Source organism: Xenopus tropicalis, chromosome 4 (assembly GCF_000004195.4).
Source record: "Xenopus tropicalis strain Nigerian chromosome 4, UCB_Xtro_10.0, whole genome shotgun sequence".
NCBI lineage: Eukaryota > Metazoa > Chordata > Amphibia > Anura > Pipidae > Xenopus > Xenopus tropicalis.
Genome location: NC_030680.2, coordinates 62,820,207 through 62,840,609, shown reverse-complemented (window position 1 = coordinate 62,840,609; position 20,403 = coordinate 62,820,207). Strand labels below are relative to the sequence as shown.

General features: G+C 40.2%; 1 protein-coding gene across 1 annotated transcript in view; it reads right to left on the bottom strand.

The window, feature by feature from the left end:
- Positions 1–180: 180 nt before the first annotated feature.
- Positions 181–20,403, bottom strand: part of mlycd (malonyl-CoA decarboxylase) — a 52,237-nt gene continuing 32,014 nt past the window's right edge. Inside the window, 1 exon segment of the mRNA NM_001126941.1 lies at positions 181–1,893. Within this exon segment, the coding sequence (NP_001120413.1) occupies positions 1,366–1,893 (528 nt within the window). The 3' untranslated portion in view covers positions 181–1,365.

The window sequence follows — 20,403 nt, the reverse complement described above, 5'->3', positions numbered from 1 at the left end:
ACTGTTTGCTGCTAGCCACAACCTTTTTTGCCTGAATATGACTTTGAGCTTTCTTAACCCCTTGGATACCGCAAAGTGTGTTTACTACTGCAACATATTCCCCCTGTGACTGTAATACTATATACCTGGTCAAAAAACAGCACAAGTCAGAAAATGAACAAAGCAGCACACAGAACAGAGTTTTATGCTGACTTCTGATTTATTACAGAAGGATGAAATAATAAATTACTGTTTGTATTGTATCTTCAAAAATGTTATCTGCTCATGGGTATTTGCAGATATATCACAAGCCGCAAATGTCCATTTTGATCAGACGCTTATAAAGAGTCATATTTATTTTGCAGTAACACAAAGCCTCACGGCAGTCCCTTCATGCTGTGGCTCATTTGTTGAATCAGCAACTACTAAAGTTTGCTTTTTGAACACGAACTTCACATTTTTACTATTTGCACTTAAAAAAATATTTGCATTTAACACATATCAGATTTATTAAAACCTTCAGAAGTGAATTAAAACTCTGGCACTTTCAACATGTAAATACATGTGCAAAGTTTTAAGCTTTTGTCTACAAAAGAATATCTCACACAGTTATGGTACAGGTATGGGATCCCTTATCAGCAAACCCATTATCCAGAAAGTTCCGAATTACAGAAAGGCAATCTGCCATAGACACCATTATAAGCAAATAATTCTAATTTTTTAAAATAATTTCCTTTATCCCTGTAATAATAAAACAGTGCCTTGTACTTGATCCCAAATAAGATAAAATTAATCCTTATTGGAGGTAAAGCAAGCCAATTGGGTTTATTCAATATTGAAATGATTTTTAGTAGGTAGAAGTTATGGAAATCCAAATTAAGGAAAGATCCCTTATTCAGAAAACCCCAGGTCCCGAGCATTCTGGATAACAGGTCCCATACCTGTAGTTATATATTTAAATGTGTTGTCCAAGGTGAATTGCCAATTATTCAGCAACAAACTTCTAAACAGTAACAGAGATTGTAAACCAAACCTCGGCCTTATAGTAAAATCAATTCCACACATGGGAAAAGTAAAAATATTTGAATATAATGCTTTCCTCGCTACTTATGGATTCAGTTTGTAAAGCAGATTGGCTGGATCTTGTTTTACTTCAGGGTATCACATGCTGCCTCAGGAGCAACAGATTAAGCACCGACAAGCCGACACACAACATGATAAATGCTGATGAAAAAATATGGCACAATATGTAAATGTGTTTTTTTTCTGTTATATGCAAAGCATTTTGCTCTACAAGTTAGAAGGTTTAGAAGAAGACAACTATAGATAAAATACATTAATCTACCATTAATTTAATATCAATATATGTTTTAGTCTTAGTAGTAATCATAATTTACTGTTCATCTTAGACACCAGATTCAGGACTTGATCAGAGGCCTCTATGTGTTTCATTCTCAAGTATTTAGCACTGTTTGCGCTTGTGTTTTCCAGAAAGTAGCGATAATTCACCATCATTCCACAGGAAGCAGTTCCTCCACGAGGACTGGTGTCAGCCATCCAGTTAAGACGCCACAAGACGGCGCCATTTTGAAGATGAAAGTTAGCAACTGGATTTAGGGCAAAGCCTCGATGCTTTTCTCCATACAGGTACCAAGCACAAAGCCGCATAAGAGGTGTCTCTAAAGCATTCACAAGTCTTTCACACCTCATCCATTCACTGCTTGTAAAAAGACGTTTTAAAGATTCGGAAAGCGGTCCTCCTGTAATGTCCTCTATTTCTTTGCATTCTGCTTCAGTGAACAGCTCTGTTCTACCAGACTCTTTAATCTGAGAGCTCAAAGCTCCCAACAGCCATTTTGTAAAGCCCGGGATTGGAGAAAGGCTTGAAAACTCTAGAATCTGAGGGAACTCTACCTGAAAGATACAACAAATATATATATATATTTTAGTTGATGCTGAACACAAAAAATTTTAATTTTTCACCATGTCATTATTAACCAAATAGGGTAATATGGTAAATAGTATTTTAATATTCAGGTCATGGAATATGACATCGCTAAAGATAATGCTCTAATGAAAATCAGTTCCCTTAGGGGTAATCATAGCAAAACAGGCACAACATACCAAAACCAAGACTATCATAATATCCAAAATATTTGCATGGTCTCCTGTAACAAAGATAATAATATAAGACTCCCATTTATGCAGTGGTACGCTGTAAATCAGCAATTCAGTTATGATAAGTCGTCTACAGAGTACAGATAACAGGACTCTCCAGAAGGTCATTCTATGGCTCATTCATCAGTTATGACAAGCAGATTAGTGAGATAATCTTCAAAATTTTATATCGTATAGACACGAATGTATTTGAAAACAAATTTAAGCTATATTGTTACAGAATTAGTGGAAAACAAGAATTGTATATGCTAAAATATGGAGAAGTAACTAATGATATCCAAGGCTGTGTTGTCTACTTTATAACTTGCAAAGGTATATATGTGTGTGTGTGTATTTTCTAAAAAAATATTTTTAACAGTACGATATAAAGCTTAAAAGCTTCATTTTGCACTTTGTTTACTTTTCTAAACAAAAAAAGCAGCCCTTTTCTAAACAGAAGAAATCAGTTACAGGTAAGGTCTCCAATCTTAAAGCATATTTTTGCTGCCAAGAACCTCCCTCAAACGAACATGAATAGGCATAGCAAATAGCAAGCATATTGAAGCACTGCAATCTAAGACAGTGAGATAAAGGATAGAGTGGATAAAAACTACTGCAGCTAATCATTTTAAGATGATTTCTATGTTGATGTAAGAAAATTGCTACTTTCTTTTTAATGCTAGATAAGTAAGTGAATTCAAGTTTTTACTATGTGAATTTCTTTAAAACTAAAGAAGCTTTAGAGGCTTCTAAACTTAATATATTCGACCATGGCTTAACCCTTAGTTATTTGGTGACTGATTCTAGGAGTTGTAGACAAGCAACATGAGGGGAAAATGCTCTAGAGCAGAGGTCCCCAACCTTTTATACCCATAAGTCACATTTGTAAAAAGAGTTGGGGAGCAAAACAAGTATAAAATAAATTCCTGGGGGTTCCAAATAAGGGCTGTGATTGGCTTTTTGGACTGGACTGGCAGACTATAGGAGGCTCTGCTGGTAAATACAGCTGGTTTGTATGCAACAAAAATGTGCCTCCAAGCCAGGAATACAAAAATAAGCACCTGCTTTGAGACCACTTAGAGCAACATACAAGGGGTTGGTGAGCAACATGTTGCTTGCAAGCCACTGGTTGGGGATCACTGCTTTAGAGACTAGGCAGTTGTTCCCCTCCACCGCAGAATCCAAGTGACAGACATGTGCATACTAAGGGTTATCTAAATTCTACATCACATGTAGACATGTATTGATCATGTGTTCCAAGTTGTAGGACATGTAGTGCAACATTTGTTTGCTAGACATGGCCACCTGAACCAGGAGTAAGAGCTTAGTGCTGCCTGCCACAGCTGCAGTGGGGGGAAAATTATTGTATGTCATAAGTGCTTATTAAAAATGCCATTTATATCAAGCTACCCAATACTTACATGCCTTTTGTCTTATGTGCAGACTTCCTCCCAACCTTGTTTTCATTTTGCTTAGAGGATTCAAACCAAGGTGATAAATAGTAGATTGTCAAAGCAATGCAAAGTGCAAAGTATTAACCAAAGCATATATATACAGTGGTGTGAAAAACTATTTGCCCCCTTCCTGATTTCTTATTATTTTGCATGTTTGTCACACAAAATGTTTCTGATCATCAAACACATTTAACTATTAGTCAAAGATAACACAAGTAAACACAAAATGCAGTTTTTAAATGAGGGTTTTTATTATTTAGGGAGAAAAAAAATCCAAACCTACATGGCCCTGTGTGAAAAAGTAATTGCCCCCTGAACCTAATAACTGGTTGGGCCACCCTTAGCAGCAATAACTGCAATCAAGCATTTGAGATAACTTGCAACGAGTCTTTTACAGCGCTCTGGAGGAATTTTGGCCCACTCATCTTTGCAGAATTGTTGTAATTCAGCTTTATTTGAGGGTTTTCTAGCATGAACCGCCTTTTTAAGGTCATGCCACAACATCTCAATAGGATTCAGGTCAGGACTCTGACTAGGCCACTCCAAAGTCTTCATTTTGTTTTTCTTCAGCCATTCAGAGGTGGATTTGCTGGTTTGTTTTGGGTCATTGTCCTGCTGCAGCACCCAAGATCGCTTCAGCTTGAGTTGACGAACAGATGGCCGGACATTCTCCTTCAGGATTTTTTGGTAGACAGTAGAATTCATGGTTCCATCTATCACAGCAAGCCTTCCAGGTCCTGAAGCAGCAAAACAACCCCAGACCATCACACTACCACCACCATATTTTACTGTTGGTATGATGTTCTTTTTCTGAAATGCTGTGTTACTTTTACGCCAGATGTAACGGGACACGCACCTTCCAAAAAGTTCAACTTTTGTCTCGTCGGTCCACAAGATATTGATCTTGGCAATCATTGAGATGTTTTTTAGCAAAATTGAGATGAGCCATAATGTTCTTTTTGCTTAAAGTGGTTTGCGCCTTGGAAATCTGCCATGCAGGCCATTTTTGCCCAGTCTCTTTCTTATGGTGGAGTCGTGAACACTGACCTTAATTGAGGCAAGTGAGGCCTGCAGTTCTTTAGATGTTGTCCTGGGGTCTTTTGTGGCCTCTCGGATGAGTTTTCTCTGCGCTCTTGGGGTAATTTTGGTCGGCCGGCCACTCCTGGGAAGGTTCACCACTGTTCCATGTTTTTGCCATTTGTGGATAATGGCTCTCACTGTGGTTCGCTGGAGTCCCAAAGCTTTAGAAATGGCTTTATAACCTTTACCAGACTGATAGATCTCAATTACTTTTGTTCTAATTTGTTCCTGAATTTCTTTGGATCTTGGCATGATGTCTAGCTTTTGAGGTGCTTTTGGTCTACTTCTCTGTGTCAGGTAGCTCCTATTTAAGTGATTTCTTGATTGAAACAGGTGTGGCAGTAATCAGGCCTGGGGGTGACTACAGAAATTGATATTGAAATTGAAAATTGAAATTGATAAACCACAGTTAAGTTATTTTTTAACAAGGGGGGCAATCACTTTTTCACACAGGGCCATGTAGATTTGGAGTTTTTTTTCTCCCTTAATAACGTAAACCTTCATTTAAAAACTGCATTTTGTGTTCAATTATGTTATCTTTGACTAATAGTTAACGGTTTTTGATGAGCAGAAACATTTAAGTGTGACAAACATGCAAAAGAATAAGAAATCAGGAAGGGGGCAAATAGTTTTTCACACCACTGTATATATATATATATATATATATAAATGTAGCAACAATTCTACACCACTTAAGGATCTTAGATAACTATTAATGCCTTCAGCTTTTTTCAGTCCAGACAGCAACAAATTAATGAGGACAATGCAGTTTGGAAAAATGACATAACCAATCAGCAAGAAGTTGTACTAATACTTAGTTGTGAAATGCATCATTAAGTAATATAGACCTCTTTAGATTTCTGTGGTTCTGAGGAGTATATCAAATATAAGGGTTTCATACAGACCTCTACCCCAAATTAAATTAGATCCACATATATGGGTAAATTATGGCAAAACCTGTTTATTGCATTTCATATAGCGCCCCCTTGAAGCATGCAATGCCAGTAAAACAATACCTTGTACCTGATGACAGCAAAGCTAACGTAAATTAATGTTGGTTGCAAAACAACCCTATTAGGTGTTTACAATGTTTTATTTTTTTTGCTCTGCAGTATTTAAAAGGAGACATATTGGATAAATGGGAAAACGCCTAATTTTGTAGGCAATTATGAATAATATACGGTGCTGGTTTCACTTTGTGCTAAAAATTAATCCTATCTGTAAAAATGGCCCCTTTATTGGAGCTCCCTATAGATCCTCTCAGGTCCCTGTCTGTGTTTCAAATGAGGGGTGGGCGTGTCCTAACGGTCACTGCCAGAAGCACAGTAGGAGGGGGAGAGCCAATCACAGCCCTGCACTCACACAAGCACAGGCAGGCTTCAGTTCCCTATCAGGTCAGCCTAGCTGCTGATTGGTTCCTATCCTACAGTGCAGTGTACTGAGGGCCGCCGGCTCCCCAGCTCATCCAGAGAATTCAGCCAGCAGAAAGTGGAACAGATGGGCGGGGCTAGTGGGGTTTTGGGTGAATTTCTCAATAAATCAGTCCAAAACACAACTTTTTTTAGCACAATCCTTCTATATCTAGAGGAGTACAATTCCCTGGTACATTGTTAATTTTTATAGGATATGTCTCCTTTAATGTATGGTAATACAGAAAACACCCAATTCAAACAAACCACTATTTTCCACTATTACAATGTAATATTGAAGTTCAAGCATGAATAGTTCTTTTCAGATCTTACCAAATATCTTAATCAGATTCATTTTTGAACTTTAACTAGGACATATAATCCCCCCTCCCAGCCATTATGCTCTTGAGTTTCTTTCATGTTTAAGATTACTCTTATTCTTACTGCATGACCCTGACAAACTGATGGCCTGCCATGCCCCTTTCATTTTTTTTTTTTTTTTAAATGAAAACAAGGTTCCTTCAGGCATAGAGTATGTCCACTTTAAAAAACAGCAAAATGTGTAATTAAAAAAGTTCTTGTATTGATTATTAGTCAATATATATATATATATATATATATATATATATATATAGCAGTGTTTTTATATTCTGCACTGGTGGCTCTGACTTTTGAAACAATGTAACACAAACCAACAGATTGACAGGCCTGTCATGAGGGAGGAGACTGGTTTTTGCAACATTGTGTAAAAGCGCCACTGTTTTCAATAGCAATTACATTTAAAAATAAAGGACTTTTAAAGTATTAATTTTTTTTTTAATAAATTCATATTGGAAAGTTGCTTAGAATTATGTTTTTTTCTTTAATTAGGCAAAAAATATTTTTTGGCAAACCCAGACTCCACCTTCTGAGTAATTTGAATTTAATGCACACATTTACTATGCTAAGGCATGGCTGGCATGTAGACAGTTAAAGTCACTTATCTGAACTAGGCAAAGATTTAAAATAATCTGTGACTTCGAGGATTACAGAATCCCAATTGATTTTGCCTTTGGTATAACTGGAAGTACAATAGTTGTGATGGCTTTGAGAGAAGAAAAAACAGAAGATTTATCTCTTTTCATGGAAAAGAAAGTACATTGCATTGCATGTTTGAATGAAGTCATTTATCCTTGGCAGACATTTTCAGCAAGAAGTATTCACAAGAGTATACTGTTATATGGCCAGCAAATGTGGTAGGCACATTTGTTGACAAGGCTTCTGGTGGAGATCCATAAATATTTAGTTGCCTGTCAAAAACCCAGCCACCATTAAAAACAGATTCACAGAGGCCTGACCTCAGATTGCAGCTCCTTTTCTATCTCTAAGTGTCACATTTTGTATTTGCTGAGCAGGTGGAACATGACCAGATTTTGTTAAGAATCGGCATAATTATCACAGGGAAGCATAATGATTTGCAATGTATAAAGAGCTATAAACTTAAGTATTTCTTGTACAATGAGCTTTAGCCTCAGAAACCAGATCTATATTCCTTTGTTTAACTTTCAAGCAAATTTCTGCTGACACTGACATGATGCATTTTGGATTAAAGTAAATGATAAAATTTGCATTGAATGTTGAGTGATACTTCATGATTTATTATAGGAAATTGTAAGTAAGAGTTCAAGAATGTGCTCTCTGTATTTAAAAAATAATAATGCAATCTTTGCTCTCAAAGACAATTTTTTAAATGGGTTAAAATAGTTAAGTGTCATAATGATCTTTTTATTTTTGTATCATGCTGACATATTCAGTAGTGCTTTACACCACCTTATATACACCATATAAATCAGTTCCTACTCCAGGGGAGCTTAAAGTCTAATTCTGTATCACATTTATACACACTATGGTCAGTTTGTTCAGGAACCAATTAACCTGCCTATATGTTTTTGGAGTGTGGGAGGAGGGCAGAGTAGCTGGAGGAAATCCACACAGACACAGGAAGAACATACACATTCCTTGCACATAGTTCCCTGGCTAGTATCAAACCTAAGTGCTAATTTTTGATTTTCTCAGAATTTTAATCAAGTTTATTAAAAAATGTCAGATGCATCTCAAAGATGACAAATACTATGCATGGTTTCATTGTTCTTGGGGTCATTGTTCTTTTTCTACCTGACTAGATTCATCAATAATCCACTATTAATGAGTCCACACATATCTGTATCGGTTGCTAAATAATATTCTTGTATATTGGGTTTATATATTGCCCCAAACATTTGTCAGTCATCAAAAGCCAGGGCTGTATATGGGCTATTTAGCTGATTTCAAGCATTCTGCTAGCATAAAAATAATCACAAAAATGTATGTTAATAGGATAGCTGTCTCAATATCTAAGCAGCAAAACTTCAGGTGTGGTTTTTCTCTTTTTTGCTAAGTGGGAATGGAAGCCCAGAGTTGATAGCAGGTCAGTCTAGAAACAAACTTTTTTCATAAGGGTCATATAGAACTATATTTAATTCAAAGAAAAATGTTTATCATGTAAAAACTCATTGACAAGATTTAATTTGAGAGGAAATTCAATTCAGAAAAACTTATAATAGTCTATAGGAAAGAGCTGGAATTGAATAAGGACAAAAGGTGTTTCTTCTCGAAATGAATCTCATCTATGATTTTTTTTTTATGTGAGAAACATGGCATAACTTTTTTTCACTAAACTGAATCTGGCCTTACATGTCCTAGGACATTTAAAAAATTCAGACCTGAAGTAAAATTCAGTATATAGCTTCCTATAACATCTGTGCTCCCCGTTGCCATTCCTTTCTCCTCTGCTTGCACAGACATAAAGTGCTCAGAACAGAAATTGCAAGCTTGCACCCAATGTGCAGGACCAAAAACATCAAGGAAAAGCAAATGTCATGGGCTGTACACCTGGGCAGCATGGTGTCAGATGGCTGCAAAATCTAAAATAGATATAGCAGTTAAGTAAACAGGGATAAAACTGCAGTTCAATAATAAATGTGCTTTTCTAGTCTCCTTTTTTTTGTAAAACATGTTCTTACGGTATCTGACTTCCTCTCTCAGAACAATCTTTCATTCCAAGGGCCAGAGTCTGCAGTTCTCTCCCCCCTTCCATAAGAATTCATGAAACTCACCCCCTCCCCCACCGTTAGGAATGTGTAATCTGAGCTAGAGCTGCAAGCAGGAAGCTACGAAGACCAAGCTAAAATGGCAGCTGCTGTCCATATAACATAACATATATATATATATATATATACAGTGGAGGAAATAATTATTTGACCCCTCACTGATTTTGTAAGTTTGTCCAATGACAAAGAAATGAAAAGTCTCAGAACAGTATCATTTCAATGGTAGGTTTATTTTAACAGTGGCAGATAGCACATCAAAAGGAAAATCGAAAAAATAACTTTAAATAAAAGATAGCAACTGATTTGCATTTCATTGAGTGAAATAAGTTTTTGAACCCCTACCAACCATTAAGAGTTCTGGCTCCCACAGAGTGGTTAGACACTTCTACTCAATTAGTCAACCTCATTAAGGACACCTGTCTTAACTAGTCACCTGTATAAAAGACACCTGTCCACAGAATCAATCAATCAAGCAGACTCCAAACTCTCCAACATGGGAAAGACCAAAGAGCTGTCCAAGGATGTCAGAGACAAAATTGTAGACCTGCACAAGGCTGGAATGGGCTACAAAACCATTAGCAAGAAACTGGGAGAGAAGGTGACAACTGTTGGTGCAATTGTTCGAAAATGGAAGGAGCACAAAATGACCATCAATCGACCTCGCTCTGGGGCTCCACGCAAGATCTCACCTCGTGGGGTGTCAATGATTCTGAGAAAGGTGAAATAGCATCCTAGAACTACACGGGAGGAGTTAGTTAATGACCTCAAATTAGCAGGGACCACAGTCACCAAGAAAACCATTGGAAACACATTACACCGCAATGGATTAAAATCCTGCAGGGCTCGCAAGGTCCCCCTGCTCAAGAAGGCACATGTGCAGGCCCGTCTGAAGTTTGCCAATGAACACCTGAATGATTCTGTGAGTGACTGGGAGAAGGTGCTGTGGTCTGATGAGACAAAAATAGAGCTCTTTGGCATTAACTCAACTCGCTGTGTTTGGAGGAAGAAAAATGCTGCCTATGACCCCCAAAACACCGTCCCCACCGTCAAGCATGGGGGTGGAAACATTTTGCTTTGGGGGTGTTTTTCTGCTAAGGGCACAGGACAACTTATTTGCATTAACGGGAAAATGGACGGAGCCATGTATCGTGAAATCCTGAACGACAACCTCCTTCCCTCTGCCAGGAAACTGAAAATGGGTCGTGGATGGGTGTTCCAGCACGACAATGACCCAAAACATACAGCAAAGGCAACAAAGGAGTGGCTCAAGAAGAAGCACATTAAGGTCATGGAGTGGCCTAGTCAGTCTCCGGACCTTAATCCAATAGAAAACCTATGGAGGGAGCTCAAGCTCAGAGTTGCACAGTGTAAGGTACCTGCTCGTCGTGGCCGTCCACCTGGTCGCAAGGGGGCGCGCTCTGACGCTGGCGCACGCTATGACGCCGGCGTGCGTCTTGACGCCAGCGCGCGTCTTGACGCCGGCGCGCGTCTTGACGCCAGCGCGCGTCTTGACGCCGGCGCGCGCCTTGACGCACGTGCACGCTCTGACGCCGGCGTGCGTCTTGACGCCCGCGCATGCGCCTTGCGCTTAAAAAGACGCCAGAGGCCTAGGATCACTGCGAAGTGATCATTTTCCTTGTGAAAGACGCCAAGCATTGTTTCCTGATTGATATTTGTTATTTTGACCCGGCCTGACTTCCGATTCTGAATCCTGCTGCCTGTACCGACCTATTGCCTGCCTGACCATCCGATTGCCTTCCGTTTTTGCCTAGACGCCTGGTTCGGCACTCCTGCCACTCCTTCACTTGGCTCCAGTCCTGTTTCACCCCCAGCGGCTGTGTTCCTTAGTGGGAGGTGTAGGAGAGGTCCTTCCTCAACGACTTCTTCCAGTGACGTTTCCTGCTTAGTCGTGACAGTATCACTTCGCCAGTATGGAAGGAGCTGAGGAAATCCCGGCCATGCAACTGCTGACTCAGCAAATGACCGCCCTCACTCAAGCGGTACAAGAACTCCAAGCCGGGCTGCATTCTGTCCAGGCTCAATTACAGCCTTTGCCTGGAGATCCCGCTGATGTCCCCGCTGCTCCCTCACCCGGGGCTATTCAGCCAGCGACGCCCAAGCTCAAGCTTTCTCTGCCAGAGCGCTTTTCTGGGAACCGCAAGAAGTTTCGGGCCTTTATGAATAGCTGCAAGCTGGAATTTACTTTGAACCCCTATACTTATACGACTGAACAGTCTAAGGTGGGGTTTGCCATTTCGCTTCTATCCGGGGAGCCTCAGACATGGGCCCACCGTCTTCTGGAACAAGACAGCCCGTTGTTCAGTGACTCTACTGCTTTCTTTCAGGCGATGGCTGTACTGTATGACGACCCCCAAAGAGAGGCTTCAGCTGAAGCTGCGCTCAGATCCCTCTTCCAGGGTAGACGCCCGGTTGAGGAGTATATCACAGATTTCCGCAACTACGCTGCGGACACCCAATGGAACCAAGCGGCTCTGAAACACCAGTTTAGAATTGGCTTGTCGGAAGTTCTGAAGGATGAGCTAGCTCGTGTTCCTGACGAACTAGAATCGCTTGTTGGGACAGTGATCCAAATTGATCGGCGTTTGAGGGAGAGGAGACTGGAGAAATCCGGGGTCTCGCAACCAAGCTGGTTGCTCCCCAAAGCACCCCTGTTCCCCAAATCTACCTCAACACCTCCCATGGCCGCTTCTTCGTTGTCTGAGGAGCCTGAACCCATGCAGATCGGCCTCATCCGCTCTCCATTAACACCTGAGGAGAGACTACGCAGACGACGTATGAACTTATGCCTCTATTGTGGTGCTTCGGGCCACCTCCTTCGCAGTTGTCCTGTGCGACCTAATAGTAAGAATTCAGCACCAGTTCTTCTCAGTGCAGAAGGGGTTCATTCGTCCATCCACCTCACCTGCCGGAGCAGGTATATTCTTTGTTGAAAAGAAGGATCACTCCTTACGCCCCTGTATTGATTATCGAGATTTGAACAAAATTACCATTAAGAATCGATACCCTTTGCCGCTCATACCGGAATTGTTCCTGAGACTACGCTCCGCCCGAGTATTTACTAAACTGGACCTTCGAGGGGCGTATAATCTGGTCCGTATTCGACAGGGGGACGAATGGAAGACGGCCTTTCGCACACGTTACGGACACTTTGAATATCTGGTTATGCCTTTTGGCCTATGTAACGCTCCAGCAACTTTCCAACACTTCGTGAATGATATTTTTAGGGACTTCTTGGATCTTTTTGTTATCGTCTACTTAGATGACATTTTGATCTTTTCGTCCTCCTTGGAAGAACATCGACGCCATGTCAAACAAGTTTTCTCTCGTTTGCGAGCCCATAAACTGTTCGCGAAACTGGAGAAATGTGAATTCGAGAGATTAACTATAGAATTCCTGGGTTTTATCATCTCCCCTGAGGGAATGTCGATGGACTCTCGTAAGGTCTCAGCGGTTCTAGATTGGCCCACACCAAATAGCCGCAAGGCTGTGCAGAGGTTTGTTGGTTTTGCCAATTTTTATCGAAAATTCATCAAGAACTTTTCTAAGATTATTTCTCCTATTACCGCCCTTACCAGCTCGCTAAAGAAATTCTGTTGGACGCCTGAGGCCCAGCAAGCCTTCTCTGATCTCAAGAGTCGCTTTACTTCGGCACCCATTCTGAAGCATCCTGACCCCACTCGTCCATTTGTTCTAGAGGTAGACGCCTCGGAGTATGCCATTGGAGCAGTGTTGTCACAAAGAAATGACGTACAGAGTCTGCTTCACCCTATTGCATTTTTCTCCAAGAAACTATCCTCTTCTGAGCAGAACTATGATGTGGGAGACAGAGAGTTACTCGCCATTAAATCGGCGTTCCAAGAATGGCGCCATCTGTTGGAGGGGGCTGCTCACCCCATCCTAGTATTCTCTGACCATAAGAATTTAGAATACCTACGATCCGCAAAGAGACTTCGGCCTCGTCAGGCCAGATGGGCGCTCTTCTTTTCCAGATTTAATTTCCATGTAACCTTCAGACCTGGTTCCAAGAATGGGAAAGCGGACGCTTTATCTCGCCTGTTCCCTGCTCCTGAAAACAATTCGTCTTCCAGCACGATTCTACACGCCTCCAACTTTCTCCTACTTCAGGCGGAACTACTACAAAAGATCCAGTATGCTTCTGAGTCTGTCGTCAACCCCCCGGGGGATGTTGTCCGCCAAGAGAAGTACCTCATAGCAAATAATAAGATTTTTGTCCCTGAAGACTTACGCCTTGAGGTACTTAAGTTTATTCATGACCACCCGGTGTCTGGTCATCTGGGTGTTTACAAGACACAGGAACTTGCCAAGAGACATTTTTTTTGGCCTGGGATGATGAGAGACTGTGCTAAGTATGTTACTTCCTGTCAAACGTGTGCCCGGTTCAAGAATTCACATTCACGCCCAATGGGTCTTCTTCAGCCCCTCCCTGTTCCTGAAAGACCTTGGGAAAGGATCTCTATGGACTTTATTGTGGATCTTCCCAAGTCTGCTGGGTTTAACACGATTATGGTAGTGGTTGACGGGCTGACTAAGATGGCTCATTTTATACCCTTGTCTGGCTTACCATCGGCTGCTACAACGGCGGAGGTGTTCATTAGAGAGATCTTCCGGCTCCACGGCCTACCCAAGGTGGTAGTTTCGGACAGGGGATCACAGTTCACCTCTCGGTTTTGGAGATCTTTGTGCCAAGGGCTTCATATTCGCCTCGCTCTGTCTTCCGCATTCCACCCTCAAACGAATGGGCAGACTGAACGCACCAACCAAACCTTGGAGCAATACTTGAGGTGTTTTTCCTCTTATTCTCAAGAAGATTGGTCTACACTCTTGCCCCTAGCGGAGTTTTCGTATAATAATGCTATACATACCTCGTCCAAACAGACTCCCTTTTTCTCCAATTATGGCTTTCACCTCACTTCTCTGCCAGGTCTATCTGAAGTGTCGGTTCCTGCAGCTCAAGACAGACTTTTATTTTTAAATCACAATTTTGACTTTCTTCAACAAGCTGTACGAGAAGCACAACTTAGCTATAAGAGACATGCTGATAAAAGACGGAAGCCAAATCCCGAATTTAAGGTTGGTGACCTTGTCTGGTTATCCACTCGCAACCTTAAGCTCTCGTGTCCTACCAAGAAGTTGGGCCAAAAGTTCATGGGACCCTTCTCGATTGTTGAACAGATCAATCCCGTTACCTTCAAATTAAGATTACCTGCTAATCTTCGGGTTCACCCTGTCTTTCACGTCTCGCTACTAAAGAAGGTGGTAGGAAATCCATTCCCTGGTCGTGTGGAGATGCCTCCGGAGCCGGTAACTGTGCAGGGTGTGGAGGAATTCGAGGTCCAGGCTATCCTTGATTCCAGATTCCATAGAGGGCATTTGCAGTACTTGGTCCAATGGAAGGGTTACTCGCCGGAGAATAATTCCTGGGAGTCCGTAAGAAATGTCCATGCTCCTCGGCTGATTCGATCTTTCCATAGGAGATGTCCTGGAAAGCCCGCTCCGGTGCACGTCCGGAGGCCGTGCCTTGGGAGGGGGCAATGTAAGGTACCTGCTCGTCGTGGCCGTCCACCTGGTCGCAAGGGGGCGCGCTCTGACGCTGGCGCACGCTATGACGCCGGCGTGCGTCTTGACGCCAGCGCGCGTCTTGACGCCGGCGCGCGTCTTGACGCCGGCGCGCGCCTTGACGCACGTGCACGCTCTGACGCCGGCGCGCGCCTTGACGCACGCGCACGCTCTGACGCCGGCGTGCGTCTTGACGCCCGCGCATGCGCCTTGCGCTTAAAAAGACGCCAGAGGCCTAGGATCACTGCGAAGTGATCATTTTCCTTGTGAAAGACGCCAAGCATTGTTTCCTGATTGATATTTGTTATTTTGACCCGGCCTGACTTCCGATTCTGAATCCTGCTGCCTGTACCGACCTATTGCCTGCCTGACCATCCGATTGCCTTCCGTTTTTGCCTAGACGCCTGGTTCGGCACTCCTGCCACTCCTTCACTTGGCTCCAGTCCTGTTTCACCCCCAGCGGCTGTGTTCCTTAGTGGGAGGTGTAGGAGAGGTCCTTCCTCAACGACTTCTTCCAGTGACGTTTCCTGCTTAGTCGTGACACACAGAGACAGCCTCGAAACCTTAGGGATTTAGAGATGATCTGCAAAGAGGAGTGGACCAACATTCCTCCTAAAATGTGCGCAAACTTGGTCATCAATTACAAGAAACGTTTGACCTCTGTGCTTGCAAACAAGGGTTTTTCCACTAAGTATTAAGTATTTTTTGTTAGAGGGTTCAAAAACTTATTTCACTCAATGAAATGCAAATCAGTTGCTATCTTTTATTTAAAGTTATTTTTTCGATTTTCCTTTTGATGTGCTATCTGCCACTGTTAAAATAAACCTACCATTGAAATGATACTGTTCTGAGACTTTTCATTTCTTTGTCATTGGACAAACTTACAAAATCAATGAGGGGTCAAATAATTATTTCCTCCACTGTATATATAGCATTCTATATATTGTGCAGAACAATTTAGCTTTTAATATTGTACATTAAACAATGTATCATTCAATATAATGTCCATAACAATTTAGTCCCATTTGGAGATGTTCTCCGGAAAGTGCCACTTATTAATATGTCTCACTCTTCAATTTATATGGGATGCTTAAAAAAAGAACTATTACAGAAGTTTAGGCATTAACACAGTTTAAATTCTGCTTAAAATTTTACAAAGATTTGCTTTCCCCTGTGGAAAGTGTCATTATAAAATGAAAAGCAAATTAAAAGTAAATGCTATGTTAATGTTTTAAGTATACAGGGAATTCCAGACTGATGCCATAACATAAAAACAAGAAAACACTGTAATGTTTGATCATATTCATGTAATACAAAAGCACATTTTTTGTAATAGTCATGTTCAGTATAAATGTAATAATTTAGTAAATATTTCATCATAAACTGCCGGATTTATTTTGTTAAGGTTGAACTTTGGGTTCTTCATTAATTTTTCTCTTTGCTTAAAGGGCATGTAAAATGTAACAAAGAAAAGTAGCAGACACTTTTATATACAGGTATCGGACCCCTTATCCAGAAAGCTCCAAATTACGGAAAGCCCGTCTCCCATAGACTCCATTATAAGCAAACAATTCACAATTTTAAAACTGATTTCCTTTTTTTATGTAGAAATAAAACAGAACCTTGTAATTGATCCCAACTAAGACATAAATAATCCTTATTGGATGCAAAACAATCCTATTGGGTTTAATTAATGTTTTATTAATTTTTTAGTAGACTTAAGGTATGGAGATCCAAATTATGGAAAGACCACTTATCCGGAATACCCTTGGTCCCGAGCATTCTGGATAATGGGTCCTATACCTGTACCATGGACAGGTGCCATAGCAAACTTTATTTAAAGCATACATAAGACTAAACATCCGTATGCATTTTGTACACCAGGGCACTTAACGGGGTGGTTCACATTAAATAAAATTTTAGTATGTTGTAGAATTGCCTATATTAAGCAAATTTTCAACTGGTCTTCATTATTTATCTCTTATAGTTTTTGATCTATTTGCCTTTTTCATCTAACTTTCTGCAGCTTTGAAAAGGGGGTCAATGACCCCAGCAGCCAAAAAAACATTGATCCATGAGGCTAAAGTAAAACTGGAAATGTAATATGCTGTGCTGTTGTGTTGGTATTTCTACATCAGTACTTTTTATTATTACCTATTTACAAGATGTAAGTGCTTGTTGTTTCGGCACCCTATTAGAAGCTACACACAATTTACCACAAATGTACTGATGATAGCCTTTCTATTTATACTGCTTCTACCCCACATCCCACAGGATCCACACAGTACCATCATCATAATGTATTTATATTGCACCAGCAAGTTACACAGTCTTTACATTAATTTATGACAAATAGGGGTCTTACAATATTTAACAAACAAGGATTACAGATTAAAACTAGAAAGGGAAGTTTGAGAACAAACTTCATGTTGGTTTGAAAACAAGTCACATGAAATCTGATCTGTTGTTAGCTTGGCCCACTTTTTCTAACCTTGGGCCACAGTTATATAGTAAAAACCACTGTGCAAAGTTTAGGGACCCTGGTTTTAATATTGTCTGAATGGCAGCAATTTAAATTTCCCCACTGAAAGTCAACAAGTGACATCTGATTGGCGGTTGGTGGCTCCGCCCACCTTTTCCTCACCTGGAACTGCAGTTACCCATTCACTAACTCTGCAAAGTTTAGGGACCCTAGGATTAATAGTTAAAGAACGGCAGCAGTTTAAATTTAAACTTTGGAAAGTTTAATAACCCTGGAATTAATACTTTAATAATGGCATCAGTTTAAATATAAACCAAAGAAATTTAATATGTGGAAATGGATTGGCTGTTGGTGGCTTCGTCCACTTTTTTTTAACCCTGAATACGTAGTCAGTCAGTGACTGTGCAAAGTTTGGGAACCCTGACATAAATAGTGTGAGAAAGGCAGCATTTTAAATTTAAACCAAGAAAATTCAATAGGCCTGATTGGCTGTTGGTGGCTTCACCCACTTTTTAAAACCTAAAAATGCAGTCCCCTAGTGACCCTGCTGTTAATACTGGGAGAATGGCAGCAGGTTGAATTTCCCCATTTTAAACATAAGGGATTTATTATAAGTTAATGTCTAATCAATCAAGATACCTTGAATAATCTTCGCTAAACAGGTATGTCTTTAGGGAGTGTTTGAAAGATTGGAAGGAAGGGGAGAGTCAGATAGCTTGAGGCAGAGCATTCTAGGCAATAGCCCGAGGGAAGTCTTTCAGATGGGAATGGGATGAAGTGATGAGACGAGAAGAGAGGCAAAGGTCAGAAGCAGAGTGTAGTTTGCATAAAGGCAAAGAAAAGAAAAAATATTCTAGATATCTAGATACAGGTATAGGATCCTTTATCCAGAATGCTCGGGGCCAAGGGTATTCCGGATATGGGGTCTTTCTGTTATTTGGAACTCCATACCTTAAGTCTACTAAAAAATCAATAAAATATTAATTAAACAGGATTGTTTTGCATCCAATAAGGATTTTTTATATATTAGTTGGGATCAATTACAAGGTACTGTTTTATTTCTACAGAGAAAAAGGAAATCAGTTTTAAAATTCTGAATTATTTGATTAAAATGGAGTCTATGGGAGACAGGCTTTCCGTAATTCGGAGCTTTCTGGATAATGGGTTTCCGGATAAGAGATCCCATACCTGTTTAAACTAATATTACCTTAACATTTTGTAACCTTCCTGAAATACTCTTGATGAAGGACACAATTAATCTGTACAATATTTTATATATATATATATATATATATATATATATACATACTTTATTTAACAACGTAATTCATAAAATAGGTTAAAAGTTCAACAGATTTCAGGCATCAGTCCATTTTTTATTAAATAAAAAGATAGATGATGGGTAATCTGTGCTATACTTTACTTTCTTTAAGAAAGCATTAAGCCAACTGTAAAACCTGGTTTCAAAAAGAAAAGAAAGGATCCCAATGCTATTTATAAAACTTCTTGATTTATGAATATCTCAGTCCTGTGTTTGAAAGATAAGATTTAGGGGGAAAAAATCTAGTTTGTCTGTTGCATGGTGAAAGAATCTTATCAATGATTAGGTTCATATGGTTAAAAAAAATCATTCATCCGATAACACTGACTAAAGAACATTAAATCTAGCCCTACATGTGAATGATACAAAGCAAAATCCTCTTACGTAAAAGGTTATAAAGTTTGACAAAACAAATATATCATGTTTAAAATAAATCTCTTCAAAATCCTTAACCTTGCCCTTTTAATTTCCCTTCCTGGGAAATGGACAATAGACATCTAAAATAGACTAACTCAAAAGATATATGGATTAGCTTACATTATGTTCAAAATATGGGCACTGTCAACTTAATGTAATATTATGTGTTCATGATACAGGTCACTCGCCCTACCTCCAAAATTATTGAGCTCTTCAGTAGTCAAAAACCTCTAGAGGACAGAGAGCATGCATGTCATGAGTTAGACCTCATGATTAACAATAGAAGAATATGTGGAATAAGTGGAAACTGAACGCATTTGTTCATTAGCGCATAGCCAGCACAAGGGCAGCATTAATTAGATGATGAAATCCTCTCCCTGAAAAGAATCTTTTAAACCTTTTTCATTTTCGCCCAGATATGGGTCAGGCCCGATACATGGCCAGATAAGATGGGTCTAAATGAGCTAAATTGACTGATTAAATCTGCTCATGTATGGCCATCTTTACCCTACAGAATAATGTTGCTTTATAGAAATTATAGGGCTCAATTACATTCCCAAGTACAGTTGTGTTCCCTGCAATTTACACGATCAGTTGTGCTTAAAACCACTTTCAATGAAAGTACTTGCATCATTCTTGTATAGTTCTGTTTGCCTTTAGTGCTAACTCGTGCCTATAGACACATGGGAACCATGGAACTACCAGCACCTCTTAACTAGGCAGTAATTCCAGGGTTATCCCCAGCACCCTGTATAAATTGTTGCAGCTACGGTGCACTGAAAAAATAAGATGCACGTATCACTTGCACACCAAACTCCGGAAATGACGAAAGACAGACTGAAAATATTCACCACAATTACACCTGATAAGTGACGAATTAGCAAATTTAATGCAACTGTGGTAGGCGCACTACAATTGTGTCAAGAGTATTGCACTTTGCATCCACGATGACTCTAGAATTCTGAAAAAACTGCTGCATTGCGGGGGAAAAAAGGAATCCTTCTCATTTGTAACTGAAACCCAGAGAAAGCCTAAACCCAAAGTACTGGTTGTAATTTGTTTACAAGTTGCAATTTGTTTTAAATTTGTTTAAAAAAGGCTCTCTCGCCGTGTTGCCAAACAAACTTATCATTGCCCAATTTGGTCATCTAAATAGACAACTGTGGAAGTCGTAAACTGAGGACCATATGCAGTCAATCAATATCTGAACAAGCTCCAGTTAAAGGAGACGAAAAGTTAAAAATCACTTCGGGGGGGAAGGGGGGGGGGGTGCCAAAGCTATAGAGAGGCAGAGTCACCAGTTAATACACTGCCATGTATGAGCAACCTTAGTATAATCCTAACTGGTCTGGGACAAATCCAGTTTCGATATACTGGA